The sequence below is a fragment of the Pteropus vampyrus genome, unplaced genomic scaffold (genome assembly GCF_000151845.1).
Source record: "Pteropus vampyrus isolate Shadow unplaced genomic scaffold, Pvam_2.0 Scaffold43, whole genome shotgun sequence".
In the NCBI taxonomy this organism is placed as follows: Eukaryota; Metazoa; Chordata; class Mammalia; order Chiroptera; family Pteropodidae; genus Pteropus; species Pteropus vampyrus.
In genome coordinates this window covers 6,010,495-6,035,620 of record NW_011888824.1, presented here as the reverse complement: position 1 = coordinate 6,035,620, position 25,126 = coordinate 6,010,495, and the positions used below count along the sequence as shown (strand labels likewise).

At 36.2% G+C, this 25,126-nt stretch overlaps 1 protein-coding gene across 3 annotated transcripts in view; it reads left to right on the top strand.

Annotated features, from left to right (window-relative positions):
- NKAIN2 (sodium/potassium transporting ATPase interacting 2) overlaps nt 1–25,126 on the top strand; it is an 876,886-nt gene that overhangs the window by 840,908 nt on the left and 10,852 nt on the right. For all 3 annotated transcript variants that reach the window (XM_011358756.1, XM_011358755.1, XM_023529803.1), the window contains one exon: nt 10,337–10,397. In XM_011358756.1, the coding sequence (XP_011357058.1) occupies nt 10,337–10,397 (61 nt within the window). The remainder of the gene's footprint in view (nt 1–10,336; nt 10,398–25,126) is intronic.

Here is a 25,126-nt window from a genome sequence, read left to right as displayed (position 1 = left end):
AAATTCTCTTTTTTGTTCTGGAAAGAATAGATAAAACAATAGTTGTAAAGATATTAGCATATGCTCAGAAAATAGTGGACACTCCAACAATGCTAGCTATTACCTTGAATATTAGTTACTAATCACTAGCTTTTCTTTGTCTACCTCCCAGCAGTTATCAAGATGTGAAGGGTTAGTTTGGTAGTTGGTTGTTTTGAGGTTTAAACATTGGAAAGTAAAACACATAAATGTGGTCGCAGCTTTTCCTAGTTTATATATTCCCAAGTGGTAATAATTGTTACCAGTAATTAATTAAGTCCCTTCATTATAAAGTAGTTGACACAGTGTCTTTCACCCTCGTATTGACTATAAGTTATGTGGACAAAAGATAATTTAGGATTTATGTTGAAAACAGGGTAACTCAAATAGAAAAGAAGAAAGAGTTCATGAAGAACACTAGTCATAGCCAAGTTCTGACTCCAAAGTTATTCAGTCCAATTAGTTTATACTACTACACACAGATTGAGTCGATGAGCCTTTTAAGTGACACTTTGACTCAGTTTTGAGCCTTTTAAAATTGCTTTGAGAAAAAATCGGTCTTCAAATTTGTGTCTTCCTCAATTCATATCTTATTCCTCTTGGGAATTCTTCTGTTACTACCTTCCCTCCCATTCATCTTCCTCTGCCATATATTGCAGCAAGGGCTTTGCTTCAGAAGTAAGCTTCATTGAATGCTACGTAAAATACTTTTTCATAGAACATAAAACTTATTATCACAGATGTCATGATAAAGAGACCAAATACTATAAGTTTCCCATTTACCTATATTTTTAAAACTCTAATAATACATCTAAAGTTTACTATAAAGTTCTGAAGCAACTTTTCTCTCTAGCTATAGAGACATCCCAGCTGGCTATCCAAAAACATCCATAAGCCCAGCAAAGAGTTGGAGGTTGACGTGTCGTTTGCCTAATGAGATTTATGATTCTCAGCTGTATTTCTTGACTCAGACCCCATTTCTGTAAAGAAGTCAACTTTTAGTCAAGAAGATAACTGGTCAATTCCAAAAAGGTCTCTAGTGGAACCTTGTCTACTTAGCATCCTCGCACGAAACTGAAGGAATGATTGCTGCCTAAACAGAGACCTTGTGCCTACATGTATTCATCTGTGCTATTCTAGGGATCCTAGAAGGCTCTAGATTCCCCTAGAAATGTGAACAAGACAATCTTGGAAACAGAAGATAATGTCTTATTCACCATACCCAAAGTATCAAATGGCTTGCTATATTTCATCACAGTTACTTTAACATGGAATACAGGATATTTATTTATCTAACATAGGTAGAGCTGTTCACTTTGTCCTGCGACCAAAGCTAATTTAACAGATTATTTATACAGAAAACATCTGAATGGGACTCATGATTTCTAAATTTCAATTTTAAGCAATGATAATTTATTCATTTCTTATAATATTTAAAATTTCTGAGGTGAAATGGTCACAGAGGTCATCTGGTTTTCAGTGATGTTCCCAGGAAGCAATCAACCATCAGTTTGCATAAGGAATTCTCCTCCATCTTCACTGTTGCCATTATCATCATCATAATGATCATCATCATTGCAATGATTATTGAGAACCTTCTATTAGCCGGGAAGTTTCCTCATCACATCTCATTCATCTCTCTTCACAGTGTGGTTACAATTACGTTTACATGTTTCCCTTTAACTGTGGTACCAGCACTGAACAATCGCAGCATTTTGACTGACAAGACAGAAGCAAAGTGGGGCTATTCACCTCGCTTGTACTAGAAACAGTAATTCTTGTCACATAACCTAGGACCACACTGCTTGTTTAGGCATCCTCCACATATTAAAAATTTGATCATCAGATCACTGTTGTCCTTCTTTGAGAAGTTTAAAATGTCATACACAAGAAGACTTAAGGTGAGACACCTAAAGCTTGCCATTGAAAGTACCCTCCAATTCTATTCTGATCTCTTCATCATTTCTCTCTTCAGGATCCAGGTCTATAAGCAGATATAGATCTAGTGTATAGTCTCCATGCATATTTTATACAAATGTATATTTTTGTGATATCATCTCATTTATGATTTCTTGAAATATGGCATTATAATACATACTGCAGGATAAGATGCATTATATAGTCTACATTTTTCCTTATCTTCTAAACTAGCACCACTGGGGGGGGGGAATATATAGTTTTAGCATCTTTTTTTAATATTAGTTATTTTTGCAACTAGTATTTCAATACAATTCTCCTATTCTCTCCAGAAGAATCTGGCCTTATATTCCCATTGTCATCTTTGGAACAGCCTACTCCCTCCAATGAAATACACTGAAATTTTTAGCCATGTCAGTTAATGTCAACATACTTAAAATGGACTAATTTATTTTTCATATGTATTATTTGTACAATTAATTTTGCTCTAGTTTTTGTATTACCTCTGAGCGAAACTATGCTATTTGTATCATTTTCTCACAAAGGAATTATGTACTTATTTTGTTGAAAATTTCTGGCCAGCAGTATTGATTCCTTTACATTTTACAGAACATTTTTAAATTGCACTTTCTTTCACAAATGCTTCATTATATAAATGTCTAATCACTATGTTGTATACCTGAAACTAAGATAATATTATACAACTATAATTAAAACAGAAAAAAAAATTTAAATAAATAAATAAATGAGGGTCCCTATTATATGTGACATATATATATAAATTTAGTTTTACTCCTAAAATAGTAGGATGTTGTTGAAAGCTTGCTTTTCACATTTTCCATTTTTAATTGAGATGTAATTCACATATAACATTGTATTAGTTTTAGGTGTACAACATAATACCAATTATTTTCAATGAACAGTTTGGTTAAGAACTTCCGTTATGGCTCTAACCTCAAAACCGAAGATTTTGCAACAGTTCTATTGCACTAGATCAGCCTTTTTTTTTTTTTTTATCATTTCCCAACTGCCATATGTATAGAATGGTTGAACTACTGCTCTCAATGCAGTTTTTAAAACTAATCTGATATTTAAACACTGAGAGAGGTATTAGCCATGATGACATTTGAATTTTATTAGTTCTCTTTCATCCTGCCTCAATATCTTCTGCTCTGCCAACTTTACTAAAACATTAGACTCATTTGAACTCAGGTAACTTTCTAGTAAGTTTACCCTGAAGAAATCTACCGGTTTCCAGAGGCTGATTTATAATAGGAATTATTGGTTAAGCCAGCATTGGCATTTGGATCAGTCCATTTCCTAGCCTTAAGTAGATAATACAAGTTTGTGTGTGTGTCTACTTTTATTTAATCTTTTTAAAAGTGTTTAATACAGTCATGCTTGATGATGCAGCACAGTACCTAAAGGCTGGTATTAAGATATGTTTCTGATCCTCTGAAAAACTTTTCTGACTCAGTAGGCTGTGAACGTTCACAATAGCCCTAAAGGCAATCCTCCATGAGTTATTGTAGGTTGATAACTGCACCTGGATTATTTGTAGCAAAGATCATTTGCAACATGCTCCCTAACAGTCCAGCCAGTGGAATAGTATGAGATAAGAATCAGCTGGTGGACAACAGAGATGATATACCAGTCCACATTGAAAAAAAATTCATAAAAAGACCTTCATTAATAACATTGATGTAATCATACTGAAATCTTTTACTGAAGCAATCTCAAGTTATATAAATGGAATAAGATGCAAAACAGCAAGTAAGATATTTGCACTGAAAAAGTATATTCAGTGAGGACATAATCTCCTTCTGTTCAAATTCATATTACAAAAGACATGGGTTTATTGCATCTGAATTAGGAATTCAGAACAAAAATAAATGATTTGATTTAAATGACTCATAGAACTAATTTGAGAATGAGATAATTGTAGATAAAAAATAGTGTTTGCCTGCCCCAATCTCCACTCACAGTCAAAAAAAAAAAAGTGTTGAATAATGATTTTACATTATATCAGCATCAAAAACTATAGTGGACTTCTACTTGGCTTAAGGGCTCAAAATTAAAATGTGTCTTTGTACTTAAGAAAACTATATCCACCTTGTTTACATACATTTGAAAATAATTAAATTATAATACAAAAGTTTTTCAATATAAATAATAGTACCCTCAAATGTATTATTTTTAAAATGAAGTTATCTGAGATAATTGCAGATTGGAAACAATTGTAGAAAATAATACATAAAGATCTTAAGTACCCTGTATCCAGTTACCCCCAGTGGAAACATCTTGCAAAACTAAGGATAGTGTCAATATCAGGATACTGACATTGATGCAGTCAAGGTGCAGAACAGTTCCATCACCAACACAAGGGTCCCTTGTGTTGCCTTTTTTATGGTCACATCCACTTCCTTGTGACCCCCACCCTCCTTTGCCCCTGGCAACCACTAATCTGTTCTTTATCTTCAATTTTGTCATGGCAAGAATGTTATATAAATGGAAGCATTGCAGTATATAACTTTTGGAGATTGGCTTTTTTCCACTTAGCATAATTCTATGGAAATTCATGCAGGTCATGGCATGTATCAATAGTCCCTTCCTTTTATTGCTAAATTGGATTCCATGATATGGATATACCACTGTTTGTTAATCATTCACCCACTGGAGGACATCTGGGTTGTGTCTAGCTTTTTGCTATTATGGACAAAGCTGCTATAAACATTCGTATACATGTTTTTGTGTGACCATGTCTTTACTTCTCTGAGATAAATGACCAGCAGTGCTATTGCTGGATCTTATTGTACTTGTATGTTTAGTTTTTAAGAAACCTCTAAACTGATTTTCCGAGTTTTACTCTTTCTGCTTTCAAAATTTATGTTTCTGGTTTTTCAGATTTTGACTATCATGAATCTTAGTGTGAATTCCTTAGGGTTTATCTTGTTCGAGCTTCACTCAACTTCTTGAATGTATGTAAGTTTAGGTCTATCTGTCAAATTTGGGAAGTTTTCATTTCCTTCCAGTACTTGTTCAGTCCTGCTTTCTTTTTCCTTTCCTTTCAGTACTCCAATGACACAAATGTTAGATATTTTATTATAGTCTCATGGATCCCTGAGGATCTGTGTTTAACTTTTTTTAATCTACTTTTTTTCTTTTTTGTCCTCTTGGGTTATTTCTATTGTTCTCTTTACAAGTTCACTGATTCTTTCCTCTGTCTCTTCCATTCTGCAACTTGGTTTGGTTTGGTTTGGTTTGGTTATTGCATTTTATTTTCAGTTCTAAATTTTCAATTTGGTTCTTTATATCTATTTCTTTGCTGAGATTATTTTTTATTAATTTTATGTGTGTTTGTAATTGCTTATTGAAGCATTTTTATGATAGCTACTTTACAATATTTAAGACAATTCTAACATCTCTGTCATTTAGCTCTCTGTGTTAGCTTCCATTGATTATCTTTTTTCATTCAGGTTGAGATCCTCATTGTTAATGATATGATGAGTGATTTTAAATTAAAACATGGACATTTTGGGTATTATGTTATGAAACTCTAGGTCTTTCATAAGCCTTCTGTTTTAGCTGGCTTCCTCTGATACCACGTTGACAGAGGAAGAAAGGATGTTGACTCATTACTGTCAAGTGGGGGTTAAAAGTCCAGATACCCACTCAGACTCTATTGAAACCAGAAGAAGGAAGGATTTCTCATTAAGGCCAGGAAGCAGTAGAAGTTTCTGCTTCCTACTCAGCCTTCGTGTCTAGGAGGAGCAGAAGGTCCTTGTTATTATTTCCAGGTGGCTTCGTCTGACACCACAGGGCCAGGAGATTGGCCTCGTTACTATGCAGCATTGGTGAAAGTTTTAATTTTCTTCTAGACCCCCTCTTACACCACTCCAGTTGGGAAAGGAGAGGTACTTCCTTACTACAGAGTGAGGCTGGATGTCTAAATTCCCAATGTGGTCTCTACCAACATTAAGGAAGAGGACTTCCTCCTTCCTGTCAGGAATGAGAGTTTGGGATCCCTGTCTGACTTCTCAGACACCTCAGCCTGGCCAGGGGGAAAGTCTTGGCTCCCCATTCTTTGCTACTATGGTTGGAGAGTAGGGCGACAGGATCTTTGTTTGTTTGCTTTTTTTGTGGTACTGTCTGAGGAAGAGCTATTATTGTCTTAATTTTTTTTTTTTTTTTTTTGTCTTGCTAAACTGTAGCCTTCCTAGTCCTTTGGCTGGAGAGAATAGGCTTTTGTTGGGGCTTTATTGTCTATGTCCAATGGCATTTCTGGATAATGCACTTCTTTAGCTCCAAGCCTGGTATATATGAGGCAACAGAAAATGAGAGTACTCATTCCCATGTTCTTCCTTGAGTCCCAAGATTTCTAGCCAGACTACCTTCCTTCTACCTTTCATAGTCTTCCTGATTGTTGCATATATATTGTCCAGGGGTTTAAATTTTACATATTGGGAGGGTGATGGAAAAGTATATCTACTCCAACTTCCTGGAAACAGAAGTCCAAAAGATAGTATTTTAAACACTAAGATTGTTACACTTTAAATTACTACAATTGAATCTTTTTAACTTACCAAAAGTCTTTAATTTCCTCTTATCTATTAGCTTGTAAGTGAATTTCTGGGATATACCACCATAATTTGGTTTGTACATATAAAAAAGAATTTTAATCTGATTTAGTTATAGAGAGAAAATACAATTTCCTTTCAACCAGTAATGATATTAAGATAATACGTAATTCCCTATCAGGTGAATTAGAAGTGAACAAATCATATTAGATGTATCAAGGTGAAAAGATGAATAAAAATAAACAGATTTAGGCTCAGCTCTGAATGCCAAACACTAAGACAACTAGAATATTTTGAGTTTTTTACAAGTGAATAATTGTATATTTGCCTATAATAGTATTACTGGTATCTTTCATTATCATTCTAGCCATCTATACATAAAGAACAAAATAAAATAATTATATTTTTAATCCCAGATACTCACATCTACTATGACAATATAAGTCACTAGTCCCTGCTCGGGTACCATCACCCCCTCACATTGCCCAGCCTCCTCTGAACAGGGGCCATTTGCTCCCCCTGAGTATAATATACATCTTTCCAAAGACTTTTGGAGTTCTGCGTGGAAGATGTTCTCTCCTTCTCCCTCATTGTTTCCTCTCTAATCTTTTTCATCTCTCAATGTTTATCTCCAAAGTGACAACCTACAACTCACCCTGGGCATGAATTGCCAATTCTTGGGCGAGACAGTACTTTAATTCAGTTTTAATGGATGAGTTAGAATTACTCAAAGGTGCAAGGCTGAGTAGGGAGAGAAAAGAGGAAGAATAGGGCATTTGCATGCTTTGTTGGCAAAAATGGGTCGAGTTAAAGAACGAGGAAAATCACCTGATATATTTCAGCAAACCACAACAGCTTACTACTAATGTCAATTCTGAGACTAGCAGTGGTAGAAAATGAGGGTAGAAAGGGGGCTAAATATCACTTTAGGAAAGATTTGTACTTCATGAAAAATTTTGTACTTTTTAGTAGTCACTTAATAGACATTCAAATTTTTTGTCACTTAGGAGACATTCAGTTTTCTTCCTTCTTTCTGTCATTCATCTTAATCTACTTCAAATTACAATTATATGTGTACTTATGCTCTAAGATTGCAAATTTTTTCAGGATAGGATTGTATCTAAAACAGTAGCTCTAACTGGGGCAATTTTGCCCTTTAAAGGACATTTGCAATGTCGGCTGACATTTTTTGATTGCCTCAACTGTTGACTGTCTTGATGGTAAGATGTTACTAGTTAAACATCCTAAAATGCACAACAGACCCCACAAAAAAAAAAAAAAAAGATTGCTCAATCCAAAATGTCAACGGTGCCAAGGTTGAGAAACTCTAACTTAATCTTTGCAACCCAGCTAGCAATTAGCAGAGTTGCACATTATAGGAGGCATTCAGTCATCAGAAATGATTCGAAACCCATTTTCTGTAGGTAAATTTTATAAACTGCTATGAGGGAATAAAAATTAAATTAGAAATTTATATGTTGTAGGAAAATTAGAAGATAACAGAAGCTTATGAATCTTGACTAATTTTGGGGAAACAAATTTTCATGTGTATTTAGAAGTGACCAATTTAAAAGCTGAAGTTCTTTTAATCAGCAAGCTTTGGTAATGAAATGCAGCAGGATTTACTTTTACATCAAAGGAGCTCCCCTGATAGTTAAAAGAATGCAACCAAAGACAATGAAAAGATCACTGGTAAGCAGAATCCAGTGCCTTGGCTGCATTCTGGGAGAGTAGTGCAGTTAATAATCTAGAATCCAATGACACCCCAATGAGAAATGTAAACTTATTGGCCCTGAATCTCAGAATTTATTAATGCTCTTTACCTAGATTTTTATTTCCAAAGTAATGAAGTGATGAGTACGAATCAAAAGAAAAGTTTGCGATTGGGTAAAAAAAAAAAAATTGCTTTACAGAAATTTAAGTAACAAGTATTTAAAACTGAAAAGAAGAGATGAACTATTGATAAATCTATAGCATCTAGCCATGGATGGTAAGGGCTTCATGTGGAGGAAGGAGAGAAACTATAGACCTTACTCCAAGGGATTTAAGCAAACCCATTGCCTCTTTACCTAGCCACAGCCAGATCCAAGTACATGACAGTGTACCCATGGGACGGACTGGGTCACTCAGTGATTAGAGCAATTTCATTGGTCCTGGTACATGAAAGAGTAAGAAATGTTAGTAGTCTGTTTTTCCAGTACCCATGAAGATGCTCAAGTCACCATGTCATTTTGTTTAGTCCAATCAAAATCTTTGCTAAAGCCAAATAGGAGACACTGGTTTTTAATAGTACCCTGTAGTCTAAGAATCCTGATGATTCTATTATATAAAGAAAAGTTCTTACTAGCACTATTTTGTTGCCAATAGCAACATATAATTCAAAAAGAAAAATGTTGATTTGATGATTTTTCTAAGATACGTACATTTTAAAAAGAAAACTAATCCTGCTAATACAGCATCAGTTATGCCTTTATTTAATGTTGTATTATGTGTATTGGTTCAGATACTACATTTGAGGGTGAGAGGGCAGGGGGTACACATTCTCTCTCATCCGGGAACTGACAACAAAAGCTCTCGAAGAACATGTTTCACAGGTCCTCTTCCCCACCCATTCCTTCACTGAGCAGGTTCATGACTTCTGTGCCAGGATAACCACTGTTTCATCCCATTCCAGTTCTCTTAGAAGAGAGCTAGAATCTGCTAGGACATGCTTTCTCCCTCAAACCCAAATTTGAGCTTTTCTAAAGTTCCTTTTAACTAACCCCCCACCCCCGCCCTTTGTCTCATAATAGTTCTGTCTCATTAAATACCGATCCGTGTCCCCTCTGACTTAAAATGTTCCACTCTTGCCTTCCGGAAGGATCGCTGTTAGCTAATGAAAAACAGTTTCATTAGGCTTATCACGGCAGCTGCTTTCTGCCTTGTTTCTTGGCTTCCCAGTGGAAGGCCTTTTCTAACCGTCTCTTCCCCACACCAGATACTGTCTTGTAGGGTCACTACTCAGCAGACCAATACCTTTCTGAAGTGTTGTCATAATAATCTTCATCACTGTTCTTAGGACATACTTTTAAAGATCCCCCAAACTGAATTATTTTGGAGGAATAATTTTTCCAGTTTTCAAGAAATTACATTAGTTTGCTTCCTTCCAGCAGCACTCATAATCTGACTAAATAAGTATTATACCGATATGAAGGAATGTAAACCACTCTATCTGAGGGGTAGATATCTGAGGGGGCAGGTACCTGTGTTCTTTACAGGAACCAATTTCAGTGAGTGAAAACCTCCCTGACCACAGGAAGGTTTCCACCCAATGGCTTCTCTGTAAAATTCATCCTAATTATACTTGATATGCCACGGTTCCTATTACAAGTCTGAATAAGAAGTCTTTTTGCTTACAAAGTGTTTATGCAACATATCATGGAATCTTCTTAATATTTTCTTCTCAAAACATTTTTATTATGGTCAGTTGCTGATAAAGTAAATTAGAAGTTGATTGGTCAGTTGCTGATAAAGTAAATTAGAAGTTGAATGAAAGGCCATAATTCTTTTTTTTCTTTTCCTATACCTAAAATAACATGTTTTAGATTGCCTGGCAATTTATAAATCTTACACATAAATTCAGTTCAGAGGAAAACATTTATTTATAAGATAGATAAACATCACTTGAATCAGGAGTCCACAGTGGAGTCAGGGTCCAGTCTGATGAACCATTTTGGAACACTAAATCTAGTCATAAAGCACCTGCCTTTGAAAAGTTACATCCCCAGTGAGATTCAGTTCTGTTGCCTCTGCCTCATGTCTAAAGCATCTTTGTTTTGTTTCAGCTGGCAGGGTTCATCTACGCCTGTTATGTTGTGAAATGTATAACTGAAGAAGAGGACAGCTGTAAGTATTAAAGCTCTGTTCTGTTTCTTTCAAGTTCAAAGCATCGTCTTTACTGCCTCCTACCTAGCCTTCCTAGTTCTCAGACAATATCCCCCAACACATCATTAGAACAGGGAATGAAGTGTTTTCATAAAAGTATACAGCATATTGAAAAGATATTTCTTTCTTTTCATTGAAAGGTGCTTTTAAGATCTATTCCTCTTATAACAATTCTAATAAGGGGTGTAGGGAGGAAACAGGAGATGGAAGTGATTTTTAAATGTGGTTAACTTGACTGTTCGCTTTTTATAAACCATTTATTAGGTATTTATAAGAAATCAGTTTTACCCAGGACTACAAATCTTAATTAACAATTTGCAATAGTTCCTAAAATTCTAACAAGAACAGACAGGATTAATTCAAGAAATTTGTCTTCAGGAAACCTTTTTCATATGTTCTTTTTGTTGCTATGCTTTGATACAAACAGCTAGAACTCTGTGTCAGAGTCTCAGCATTGAGCCTTATTGCTTGATCCATATTGAGAAGGTGGTACACTCTTACAATCCTCTAAGTGGCTCCGTTGTCCTCTGCTCTTTTAAAAATGGCAGGCAGAAGGTTTCATTTCTTCCTTGCCTCCTAAGGATCTGAAATAGGAGAAATGGGGAAAGTACTCCTATTCTCTCTGAGTACTATCATGGATACTTGTCCATATAACTATATTTACTCTGAAGAAAAATCAGAATTAAGAATCATTTGTTTTGTTTCCAAAAATATTCATGTCGATTGGGGTTTTGAAAAAATGGGGGAAAAGATGAGAGACCACTCCTCTGCTACAGGATGATTTGAGAAAAAATCCAAAAATAAATATGTGTTTCTTCTTCACTTTCCAATCATACTAGAAAGGAGGAGGCAGTATCAGGTGTTTAATCTAGAGAAGGCACTTTTTCAATCATACTACTATGTGATGTAAAAGTAGAAATACAGAATACATTCTTTACATTATTCTGTATGTAAAAGGAAATGATGATACTTTTCAATGTATCAAGTGCTCTATCTGTCTTTGGAGATTTTAAGATTAGTAACACACAATCTTTTACCTCTAGGAACTTACCATCTAGTAGGGAAAAATAAACACATAGACATATAAGTATAATAAAACTCTCTATAGTATATAGCGCAGAGAGATAGGAAAGGGACCAGGAAAGGCTTCATAGAGAATGACACTCTTAATCTTGGACTTGGAGGATGAATAGATGAAAGATGAATAGGATAGCTGATGGGGTAGTTAGGTGATCCCAGGCAAAAGATGAAAAAACACAAAGGCATATTATAGCTGGCTATGTTGAGGGCAGAGCAAGCCAGATTAATATGACTGAATTGTATCCTGTGCTAGAGGTAGATACCCAGAGAAGACTGGAAAAGAGAACATGGGTGCGACAATAGAAAAATGTTAAACAGAATAAGGAATTTGGACTTTATTTTGTATAGCATGATAGCAATTCAATTAGCAGGCAATTTAAAAATAGAACATAATCAGAAATATACTTTAGAAAAATCACATTCGTATCAATATGAAGAAAAGACTTCAGGGCCGGGGAGAGCAGATTAGGGAAAGTGAGACTAGTTAGACACCATGAAAATGACTGAGATATGAGATGATAAGGGTCTGGACTAGGGCCAGTATTAGAGATGGAGAGGATAGATATGGTATGAGACATGTTAAAAACAAAGTGATTTATGGGCTATGGATGAGCACTGTGTAAGGGACAAGGAAAAGATTGATAGATTCCTGGGGTTCTGTTATAAGTGAATGGGTAAATGGAAATGTCACTTGAGGAAAGTAGCATGGGGAAGTGACAGTTGGTTCACTTTGAACAGGTTGAAGTTGGGGTACATAATGAATATATAAGAGAAGGCATCTAGTAAGCACTTGTCTTATGCACAAAAGATTTATTCAAAGATTAGGAAGAGTAATAGATGATGGATTTTAAAATACACGGACCTCACAAACTATGTGAGTTCACTTAAATATTACCATTCAGTGTTTGTGTGCCAAATCCTTGATGAAAGGGAAAGTCTATGGGTTAAATTTCATATGGGAAGTAACCTTTCCTTAGGCGACAGTGACTGATTTTATTTCATAATGATGCCAGTGCATTTTCATCATCAGAAAATACTGACTCACCAAGTCTCCTAGATAGACAATCAGTATCTCTCCAGAATAGTGCCTCCCAAAGGGGATCACAGAAATGCTAATTCCATAAGATATACTGCTCAAAAAAGATCCCAAAGCCAAGTAAGTTTTGACACAGAAAATTTAAAATGCACATTTATATATTCACATCTCTGAGAGTACTGCAATAAAGAAGTATGTTTGATTTTTCCTAATCCACAGTTTTGTTTTAATCATATTACATTGGGTGAACTATAGAGAGGCCAAATGCAGATCAAAGAGAAGAACCAAAAATAGTTCCATGGTTTTATTTTACTCGGAGTTCCTCAGGGAGAGCACTTCAGGCCACACAGGGCCACTCAGGAAGCATCAGGTCAGTCAGCAGAGAGGGAGAGAACAGAACTGTAGACAAGCACCTTTACTGTGGTTTCTTTCCATCTAAATAAATGGATGATGCAGGGTAAGCGGGTTTAGTATTCGCTAGCTAAGTTTGAAAATGACACCCCGTGAAATTTGTGTTCACAGTGACACGAAAATATGATTTGGGACTATCTAAAGTCTCCAGATATGTTAGAAAATATGATTTGGGAATATCAAAAGTCTCCAGATATTTTAGGTGAGCTAGGGTTTACTTTAGAACAGTCAGTGATCATTTTGTAAATGTTGAGGTATCAATTATAGAATTTAAAAGTATAGTTAATATCCAAACATTTGACCATAAAACTCTTTTTCATAAGCAATCTTACTATTCCAGAGCATTAGAATTCCAGAGAACTCATTTTAGGGAATTTTGCCCTAGATCGAGTTTTGGCCAAAGACGTGTCAATCCAAGGAGATAAGAAGTCACAAATATCTTTTGAAAGATCTGGTTTACCTTTCAAGCATATAATAAACTATATTCCAAGTCTCTCAAATATAATGCCTTTGTCTTTGAATGTTTTTTGACCATAACACATTATCTGCCTTTATGAATTCCAAACATAAGCTGACTTCTCATAGGCAAGTTTTGTAATTTTAGTCTTTTTGCTCAGTGGGCAAGATATAAATTTTTATAACCAAGTAGACTGATTCTTGTCTTAGACTTATATGGGACTAAAAGCCTGGAGGAGATGTTCATTTGGGCCAGTTCTCCTTTCAGCTAGGTTCATTTACTTGTGGTCATTCACACTCACACAGACAATCAATGAGTATTTGTTGAGTACAATGCTTTGGATTAATATTTCCCATATATTATCATTGTCTTGGTCACTTGTCTGTATGTTCACCTCCTGACACTAACTAGAACACATGACTTTCAGTGCTCAAGGATAAAAAAGGTTTAAAATTTCTGTCTAATTTTTGGTAATTACATCATAAAGAAAATTATTTAGATCCTTTGAAAGCTTACTGACTTGATGAAAGTAAAACACACACACACACACACACACACACACACACACACACACACACACACACACAAATCCTCTCAGAAAGTAAGCGCTGACATATGCGAAAAGTTTAATGTCTATGTAAACAGGGAACAGATCTCTGCGTGTCTATTCTTACCTGCTGTGGATTTGAATGAAGCATCCTGATAGGAGTGTCATGCAGGAGGAAGTGCTAACAACCTTCCTGCCAAATTAGTTAATTTTATACTCCTAAGAGCCTCATGAGGAACAGAGGGCAGTTTTGGTTCTCTAACTATGCTGAGAAGGAACTGCAGAGATAAGAGCCCAACTATGGCAACTGGAAAACTAAAGTGTTCTCGGCATCGATATGAAGCTGACCAGCTATGTGTTCACTTTTGGCACTTCAGGCCTCGGCAGCAAGTGTAGCCAGGCAGAAACCTCTGGGAGCTATGGAGAGGGTTCAGGCTCCGGGAGCAAAGACTCAAACTTAGACTCCATGAAATGGGAGTGAATCATTGTTGAACTAGAGGGAGTTAAACGGCAGGCACATCAAATGCCTGAAACTGTTTATCTTATATCTCCTTTTAAACAGTAACTCATTTGCTTTTCTAGAGCCCCATGCGATTAATATTTATACTGACATTTTAATGCAAAGTTGTTGTTGTTGTTTCCTATGAAGAAGCCTAGACCTCAAACTTCACATCTCTGACCCTTTTGTTATCTAAGCCAGAGTCAAAGCCTGACAGGCTGGCTGGCCTGGCTATGCCAACTCACAGGACGCCACTGCCATCTGCTGCACCTCCCAGGAGATAACAACCACGCTGGGAGCGCCGGTGTCAAGCAGGAAGATGCAGACACTCCTGACCCCATTTACTAGTCCCCTGGGTCTATAATAACAAAATACGACAACTGGGTGGCTTACACAGAGATTTATTTTCACACAACCCTTAAGGCTAGAAATCCAAGATCAAGGTGTTGGCAGGTTTGCTTTCTTCTGAAACCTCTTTCCTTGGCTTGCAGATGGCTGACTTGCTTTGTCCTCACATGGCCTTTCTGCTCTGACTGTGCATGCCCTTGGTGTCTCTTTTTCTTCTAAAAAGAACACCAGACCGATTGAATTAGGGCCCCACCCTAATGGTTTCATTTAACATCAATTACCTCTTGAAAGGCCCCTTCTCTGAATAAAAAGACATGAGGGAGGTTAGGCCTCCAACATACAGATTTTGGGAGAACCCAATTCAGTCTGTACCACCCAATATCCAAACACACACACACACACACACACCACACTATGTAGCTCTTGGATATTTGAAAATACCTGTGGGGCACAGAGTGAGTCTAGCTTTGGCTCACAGGTCCATCAAATGCCTGTGGGTAAGAGGCTCCAGGCTATAATGCTACCGGCCTCCGGCTAGGTGCCCACTGCTTCCAGGCAGGCGTAGCAGGTCAGCACCTCCTGCTAAAGGGCGGGGAAGTCTGCCTTCCGATGAGTAGCTCCTCACCAGAACAAAAGCTGGGACCCTGCTCCAGAGGCTGTGTCTTGACACTTGAACCCTCTTTAAGTGGGGCAGCCATCACAACATACTTTTATATTTGTTCATGAAAAAGCAGCCATGTGTCTTAGGAGAAAAGGCTTTCTCCAGGAGAGCACACATCCCTTGCTGAGCTGTCTTTGTGGCCGGCTCTTCACTGTACCATCTGTTGCCAGCCATGCTGAGTTTTCCTTATGACTTCCAGTCTTTTCTATTCCCCTGTACTTGTTCTCTCTTACAATATTCTGTGAAAGAAAGAAAATGTTCCGAGATTCCTGGTCTGTTGTGCCTTTTATTACATGTGTAGCTCTTCTCTCACTTAATCCTCAGTTCTCCTGCATCACAGTCAGATGTCTACTTACAGTAAAAGAACTAAGAATTTGTGTCTCTGCTTCATTAGAATTGTTACATGTGACAGTTAAAAGGAAGACAGGCAGCCGTGGGAAACATCACTAATCGATAAAGGAAAAAAAATTGCCATATGATTTCTCAACTTTTATTATATTTCCCATCTTTTGCGTAATAGTTAAGCTAAAATTAAACATCAATCCTCTAAAAAAAGTGTCCATTTTTCTAAGTAGACACTATCTTTTGTAAAAGAGATTTGATGTATTTCTAAGTATTAAATATTCAAATAATCTGGAGAAAGTTATGAAATGTCACTTAAAATATATACATCTTAGGGGATTTATTTTGAAAAATGTTAAAAAATGAATTCTAGATATTTAAACTTGCAGATACACATATGCATGAACCCACCAACCAAGTACAAGTTTATAAAAAACTGTCTTGAGTTCTTCAAAATCAACTGTCCTTTGGATAAAAGTCACAATCGATTTATAGAATCTTTCATTTGAAAAGCAAACCACAGGAAATTATTTACTTCTCTAAGGCTAATAATTTTCTGTTATTTTTGTTTGATTTTTCTTCTAAGGCCTGCTGGCCTGCGCTTCTGTGTATTGAACTCCATTCCGTGTTTGATCATTTTTCCAGTCTGTCAGGATCATTAAGTCTGGATGCAATTCTTTGAGCACAATCATATACTCCTACCTATGAAGGAGGCTGTAGGAGGGAGCAGGGAGTACTTTCTATTAAATATTTGTTTCTTCCTATTTATAAAGGAATGTACAATGACTGCAGAATGTATCAAAAATATAAACTAAAAAAAAAAAAAAGCAGAATGACCCCACAGTTCTGAATTCTGGTTCTCAATTAACATTTTGGCATAGCATGTATCTCTTAGTCTCCCTTCTTTTCTTCCTTCCTTCCTTTCTTCTTTCTTTCCTTCCTTCCTATCAGCATCATCTGTCTGTTTGTCTGTCTATCATCTATCGATCATCTGTCTGACATCTATTTATCTATCTATCTATCTATCTATCTATCTATCTATCTATCTATCTATCTATCTATTTATCATCTATCTATCTAAACTAAACTATCATTCTATCTGGGTGTTAGGGACATACTATACATCTATTTGGTAACTTGAGCTTTCTTTCCTGTTATTTATAAATCACTCTACAAATATAACCTTAGGGGCAGGTAATTAACAGTTCAAACAAGGTGCAGAGATCTTGGGTATCAAGTTGACAGGTAGAATTCTGAGAATGATGTGCCTATTTCACTTTACAAGTATCATACTCAAGCAATCAAATCAAAGAGAAGTGTATTATTGTTTTATCATCTCTTTATAACATTTGTTTTGCAATTCTAAAATTAACTAAGTGAAATAATCTTGTCTATATCTACCAGCCTCCCACACAAACAAAACTTGCCATTACTTTCCCCATCTTTGAACAGAATCTTGTAATATTAGAACCTTGAGCCCCAGATTTTGAATGCCACTAATCTCTAGCCATACTCTGCAGAACCATGGTGGGATTAAGGTAGAAGGTGTCACCCTGCTCCTTCCTCAACTCCCCAAACCACAGGAGCTCTGCATTTATTTAATTGTACAACTTTTCGTTCTGCTTACGATTTCTTTTGGACTAAGAATACTGGTGTTTAAAATAGTGGATAACTACTGCCTACGGCTCTATTTCAACACCTTAATTTTCTAGACCCATAAAGATTAAATGATGTGCCCAAGATCACTGAGCTTATTCATGAACTTTTGACACCAACTCAGCACATATTGACTCCTTCAGGATAAGAGAGTATTAGAGTATTAAAGGCTGCCATTGGGGACCACACCTGTCTTGACCACCGCTCTATCCTCAGCGTCTAACGTATTCCCAGCTTTGAGCAGGACTCAGTAAGTATCTGGGAAATAAATGAATGAATCAATCAGCTCTCTACAAACATTTCCTGAACTATACAGAAACTGCTAAGGAAATGTAATATTTCCTTAGATCCCAGTTTATTTTAAGTAAATGAATAACCAATTAAAATATAGCACCTTTTGTCATTTTCTAAACGAATAAAAGGAAAAAAAACAAAAATGTGGCATCATATGTAAAAGACAAATGATCAACACCTGAAACAAATGCCTACATATGCATATGCCTCCTGTCAATCACGTGCAAGTTTCTATCAGTGACAGCAGCATTCCCTAACAGAGACTTTTCTCCCAAAATTAGCACTGATTTCTTTTTCAGCCTCCTGTTAAATTGCTCGCTCTTGTGGTCACTGAAGAGAAAAATATATAAGCTTAATTTTTGAATTTGAGTGATTCTTCAACAATTACTTATTTTCCCCCTTTTCTCTTGATGCCTCTTCTATTATACTACACTACTTTTCATACAAACATGCATTCACACATACACATGCACATTATGAACATCTTTTTAATAAATCTTATGTTCCCAATTCAAAAAATGGGGAAAAGAAATTGATTAATTCTCTGTCCTTTGTTGATTCAAAACAATCAGGACTTTGTTTCTAATTTTAGTATATGTGCTGCCAGAGTGAGCATGAGAACCTTGTTCTAAATAATCAATGTTTATGTGAGAATCTTCAGACTAGCAAAGGAAGACCTTTAATTGGTGTAATAAAGAAAGCATTTTATTCAGAACACTGAGGTTATCTATTAGATGAATAATATTCAAATTGTTTTAATCTCTTTTTTCAATAGAAAAGAAAGCCAGGACATGGGAATGGAAGAAGTGGTGACATTCACAAAAATGATTAAAAGAAAAATCTTCTTCCAATTCTGCAATACTCAGTCTACCTGTAATGAGGGTTCTATACTTGTTTCCTCACCATCTCTCTATTCTCACGATAGTGACATGAGAAAGAAAGCAGCTAAGTGAAGGAAAAATAGGATACTTTTAGCACCAGAATGTAGATATACATGCTCACAAAGTTGCTGTGTCCCATCATCCCATCTCGAAAGAACAAATGACAACAAAACAAAGTGCTGGCACAGGACACAGAACTCTAAAAGCCGTTGGAAGCTGAGACATGCTAAGAAAGAAGACTACTCTCTCAAAGTTAGTCTTTTGATAAATGATGCTCACAGGGGTGCCAACTTTATTATGTCCAGTTGTGCTTTAGTTTTGGAAGTGCCATGTAATGGAAACAGAAGGCTGGGCTTAGCTATTTCCTTCTTAACAGCAGGAAGACTAAAGAACACTGCCTCTCTAAGGATGGCCACCAGGTATGCGGAACGAAAACATCTGAGCATAGCAGCCTTACACGCTGCGCTAAAAGAGCACCTTGTAAATAAGCAATAGTAGGGCAAACTCTCAATCCTGCGTGACATTTAAATGAAGCTTTTTTAGCAGCGGAGACTCAGGGAAGTCTCCACTAGGATTGGTTGGCATTGTGTGGCAGGGAGTGAAGGAGAAACAAACTTGAAGCTCACAGGAGGTGAGGTTTGTTTAAATAATAGAAAGTAATTAGGCTGAAGACAAAAATCAGCAATGGCATTTTATAATTACAATTAATTTAAAGGTTAATTTCCTTTGGTGCTAAAATCTTATTTAAAACATTTACCAGGAAAGGAAATTAGGATGTTACTATCAAGAGGCATAGAGTGCTTCTGGGAATCCGTGCCTATTATCACTTGAAATTAGGTTAGGTCCAAAGTGGGAATTTTAGTTCGTTTCTGTATGTAATAGATGGTGGTCAGGGCTCAAAGTCAGCAGGGTTGGCTGGGGCAGGCGGTTCGAAATTTGCATTTTCGGTTTGTTGGTTTATAGGATTAATTGCAAATGTTTCCAACAAAGGAGCCTAGTTTATACATGAACAATTCTGACACAAAAAGAAAATTGGATATGGATTGCTGCCTTTGTAACTAATGAAGTTGATGTTAAAGAAATTCCCAAGAGCAGAGAGGCAAAGGGAAACACATAGTCACACATCCATACACCTACATCAGCGAACTGAATCGAACAGGTGACAATATTTCTGTTGGCTCCAAACCCATCAATCCTATTCCCCTCTCCCAGGCCCCACCTTTTCCATCACCTTGTTTTCCAACTGGGAATTGTCCCATCTCAGTTTTCAAATGCCAAAAATATGTATATATCCTATTCAGCAGACCATTTCCCTGCAAACCTGAATTGTAAAATCAGTGCATAATAGTAGTAACAGCCAGAGGGAAATAACTCTTCAGTACTAATTTTTCTCATTCACTATGCCTTTGCAGATTTGCTCATTTTAAATATTTTATCAACACCATTGGTATGTAAACAAATCCCAGAAGTAAGGAATTGTGCTGAATCATAGCGCTATGAACATTAGCAATCACCTACTTTAATCCCCTGATTTTATAGTTGTGGTTAGGAGTGCTTCAACTGACTTGCTCCAAATCAGACAGTCATGTAGAGGCAGAACTGGGAGCAGAAATTAAGTTTCCTGATTCTAAGTCTACTTTCCACATCACTTCACTGTGATACTCAAGATAGACTCTTTCGACACCTATTTCTCAAGTAACCACTCAGGTAATCACTAGGGACAAAGCGGTGAACCAGACAGATACCGTCTTTGCCTTCATGGTGCTGACATTCCAGCATACGGTTCACACAAGGAATTACGCTAAAGCGTAATGCAAGTTCGGACAAGGGAAGTAGGCGGTGCTGCGGGAATGCACCCCAGAGGCATCTTGTCCACTTAAGAAGACTAGGAAACTCTTTCCTGAGGAAGTGACATTTCAGCTGAAACCGAAAAGATAAATCAGAGGTATATGTAGAATTTAGCAAAAAAAAAAAGTGTGCCTTTTTTAAAGAGGACTATGTTTTTGATCTATATTGACCAAATGTACACCATAATTCACATGGGAGTAATTGTAAGTGTGTTGAATGAGCCCAATATAGCAAATCTAGTTTCGATTTTCACAAATAAAATAAAAATATCAGAGCAACCACTGGACATTCTTTTTCCTGAAACTGTGACTGTGATTCTAAAAATATGATTAATTTAGGCATAGGAGATTTGTGATTTTCCTTTCTGGAGGCTGTAAAATGATGCAGATTATTTTAGCAAAAATTTCAAGGCAAGGAACATTTCTCTATTGAATTATTATAGCATGCACGCTTTATTTTTTATTTGCCTAATATGCATACATTAATGTGCCCATAGTCAATTAAAATCACTGCATTAAATGGACTGTGCATTCTAAATATATTCTGGATGTCAGCTGAGAAGATAAGCCCAATCATGTCTAACTAGCTCACCTATAGCTTGTGATTACTGCTCTCAATTTCAGATGAAAGACATGTCATATATAATTGAAAGCAATTCTAACAGGGGAGAACAAAACAAACACTGATGAATCTAATCCATCCAAATGGCAGGGCACAAAGTGAGCCCAGGCATCTTTAAGGTGAAATTTGCTTAGTTATTTCATCATATTCTACATGCTTCTCCACATCTATCAGAAGTATTAAAGATACCTGGATGCATAATTTTTTGATACTAGCTTTACAAATTATTGACCTTCTCAGCTCTTATCACTTACTTCATTTACTTCCTTGATTTTCTTCATCAAGGAGGCTAATTTAGATCACCTTCATTATGGAGAAAAGAGGCTTCTCCAAAATCACCGATTCCAAAATTCTCTGCCTGACTAAAAACTCCTAAGTCACTAAACACGGCTGGATGCTGTCTCCTGCTCAACAATGCTTTCACTACTCTACTGTGGACAATGCTTTCAGGACCTGCCACAAACCTTTCTGAGCTCCTTAAGCCTAGTACTCAAACTTGAGGAAATCAATGTTATCAAACGTAAATTCCTTTATTACACACACACACACACACACACACACACACACACACACACACCCCTGAAACTCAACAACTCTCTATACTAGCAATTATTCTGTTGTCTCCTTGCAACTCTGCCTGAATGTAAGATGAAAAGTTAGGCTTTTTCTTTCCGAAGTAATTCTTCCACCAAGCATTGACCTCATCTCCTCTTCCTAAACCAGGAAGATAAGCTCTTAGTGTCCTTATTCTTGCCCACCCCACTGGATACTTCCTTTGCCTGCATATGTCTCATAGACCACAAACCAGGCTGGTCCCAGGCTCTCTCTGTCCTTCCAGATAATATACAGGGTTATTTCCAAAAATATTTAAAACATGGAAACTCAGTTTTATGTAGCTTTTTTACATATACAATATTTTTTATTTGTTGTACATTATGTCATATAAGCTACTCCTGTTGCTTGTCAGACCACAGTCAACCAACTAAGTGAGCAGTTGAACGGTTTCTATAGACCTACCTCAGCTCTTCTCAGCTTCTGCTGATGACTTCTATACTTATGTCATTCCATGCAAAACTAGTAAATTCTAATATAAAGTCCTCATCCTCTCAGTAAAGAACATTAATGTGCATTTTCAAGCATAATTCAAATCATTCTCTTTGTATAAATCATTTTCAAAAAGAGATGAGATCCCAAATCTATCTATAGTGTACCTTTAATAAACATGCCTCTAAGTATTACACATGATTCTCTCAATAACCCTATGAAGTTGGAATTCTGTTATTTCTACCTTGTGGAGGAAGAAAGCTGTGACCTGCTTATGGATAAGATGCTGGTAAGAAACAAAGGCAGAACCTGAGCCCAGGTTTCTGACTCCAAAGCCCTCAATCTTTATGCTACTTCACAGCTTCCCTGTGATGTATCCAGCAGTGTCTTATAATATTAGAAGGCTATTATACAGCAAGATCTTAGTCTCAGCAAAAAACCAGCATGTGTTTCTTCGAATCTCACTGAGAACTGGCAGAAATAGGCAAGAACAAAAAGACAAAAACGGTTTATCAAGTGGAACTTATATTTCATTTTTTATTGAGTTTTTAGAACCAAAAGCTTAAAATGATTACTCTATTTCTAAATAAATATTTTATTTTTAGACCATTATAATGATTGCTTTTCACTTTCATTTTTTAGCATATGTAAATATGTTACCAAGGTTAAAATACTGACATTCTGATTCTGATATAACTAAGAAAGAAACATGGAAAACAGGACCCTAAGATACTGAGAAAATATATTTTCTGAACAGGGTTAGAAAGCGAAGCATCTACAGTGGTTTATCAACAAATCTCACTTCATTCAATGCGGGCTACACCTACCAGAAGCTCTCTATGGCATAACACTCCAGTGACCTTTTAGGCAACACTCTAGTGACCTTTCAGGCAACAACAGAATAAAGTACCCCTATAAAGGGTTGTTTTCCTAATTAGAAAAAAAGAGCTCAGATTCCACACAGGGATTTTAGCCTAGACCCCAAACCTCAGGTTCACATAGAAAGCTGAATAGCGGCCATCAAGTAAGTCTGCGTGGGAGAAAGGCGGTTCTTTTGAATTTGGCCTATGGTTAGTTATGGTCTAAATTTTTTGTGCAACTGAAGATAAGTACCCTTTAAGTCCTTACCTGCAGAGATAATGGATATACATTCCATTTTCATAAGCCCACACAAATACTTTAATGTCTTTCAATGTGTTCTTCTAAATATTTAGGCTTAGCTTTCTGTGAACTGCCTTTTAAAATTTCCCCTCAGTCTTTCCCAGTTCTTTCTCCAAAAGAGAGTATGTTGACTAGTGGCTTTGTCATTAATAACCAAAGTACAATTTTATATTACAATACCTCGCTGCCAACACATATTTAAAAAGGCAGTTTAAAGTTTGCTGAACTCAGTGTTCATGGTTAAAGGTTTGAATAGAAGAGAAGCTCACAACAGGGAATATATTTTAGCAAAGAATAGTTATTCAAGAAGCATTTTTCTCTTCCTCGGTAATTTCTAAGTTACACTATTATTAATGCTATTAAATTATACTTATTAAACTGATATGGCACTTTACTAATTTAAAATAATTGGACCTCCCTGTGCCTCTATAGATCAGATATAAACATACCCATATTGCAGATAGGAAAACTAAGGCAAAGAGAAAAATCTGTAGTAATTGCAAAGAAAATAACAGTCCTGAGTTGTCTTCAGAGGACCCACAGACAATTCCCCCAATTAGGCAAAAAGTAAGCAAGTAAAAATTTTATTTTCTCACCTTCTGCCCTGTTGGGTACTTCTGTTTAGGATGCTATAATCTGGCAAGAAAGAGAAGAATGGTTTTTTTTCCACCAATTCTCAACATTTGTAATACTCAATAGCATTCATTAATGAATAACCCATTCACCCTAGTCATTCGAATGCTGAAGGCTGTCCTAGCCTCTTTCATTCCACTTCTCTAAGCCAAAGAGACTACAGTGGTGGCTTCTTCTCATTGGTCTCCAAAAAGGTTTCTTTAATCTCACAGGACCCAGACAACAACTCATGTTCTAGATCTTCTATAAAAGGTATTCTTCTATAAAAGGTATAGTTACATTCCCCTTTTTCCAAATGCTTTTTGGTCCTTGCCAATATATATGTGCCACTTATAATTTAAATACTTCATTTCCAAAGGAAGCCAAACACCAACTCACTCCTGACATTTTTTTTTTATTGTTCTATTAAAGGCAGCAACATTCTCCTAGCAAGCAAATTCCTATGAGTCAACTTTGAATCTTGTCTTTCCCTCCTCTTCCCCCATATTCAAAAACGGCATGTCCTAGGCTTTCTACCTCTTTCTCCATTTATCTTGTACTCATTGTCTTCTTTCCTTTCTCATTCTCCTAATTCTAATTCAAGCCTTCAATAATTCCTCTGTCTTTCACATTTTCTGATAAGCATTGAAATAACATAGATAGTGCTCCAAGTGGCTATAAGGAAAACAGCCATCCTTATTGAAAAACATTACTGTAATCAGTTACACAAAATGAGGCTGAGAATATAAATAATTTCCAGAAGAAAGGACTGCATAAATGTGTATATGATGTCTGCAAAAGTTACCAGACACAAAGGAAAGTTGCTAAACCTTGAATTACCTCTTAAAATACATTAAAGAAAATCAAAACATCTCATTTATACCATCACTGGCGAATCCAGCACAAGTTGTTTTTGCTTTAATTATTCATCACATCAGAATATTCTGAAAATATTCTGAGAATATTAGATTGGAGATGGGACAAAAATGGGGGAGTAAATTTTCTAGAAAAAAAAACAAAACAACACAAAAACAGAGGAAAGATGCTGGAAAATAAATAACAAAGGGAGACATCTACAACCAACAGAGGCCTCAAAGCAAGAACTCTAAAACTTTTGTTAAATGAATAATAAGAAAAGGAAAGCCTAAATATTTTTGATTTAATCCAATATATGATGCAAAATCTTTGATAA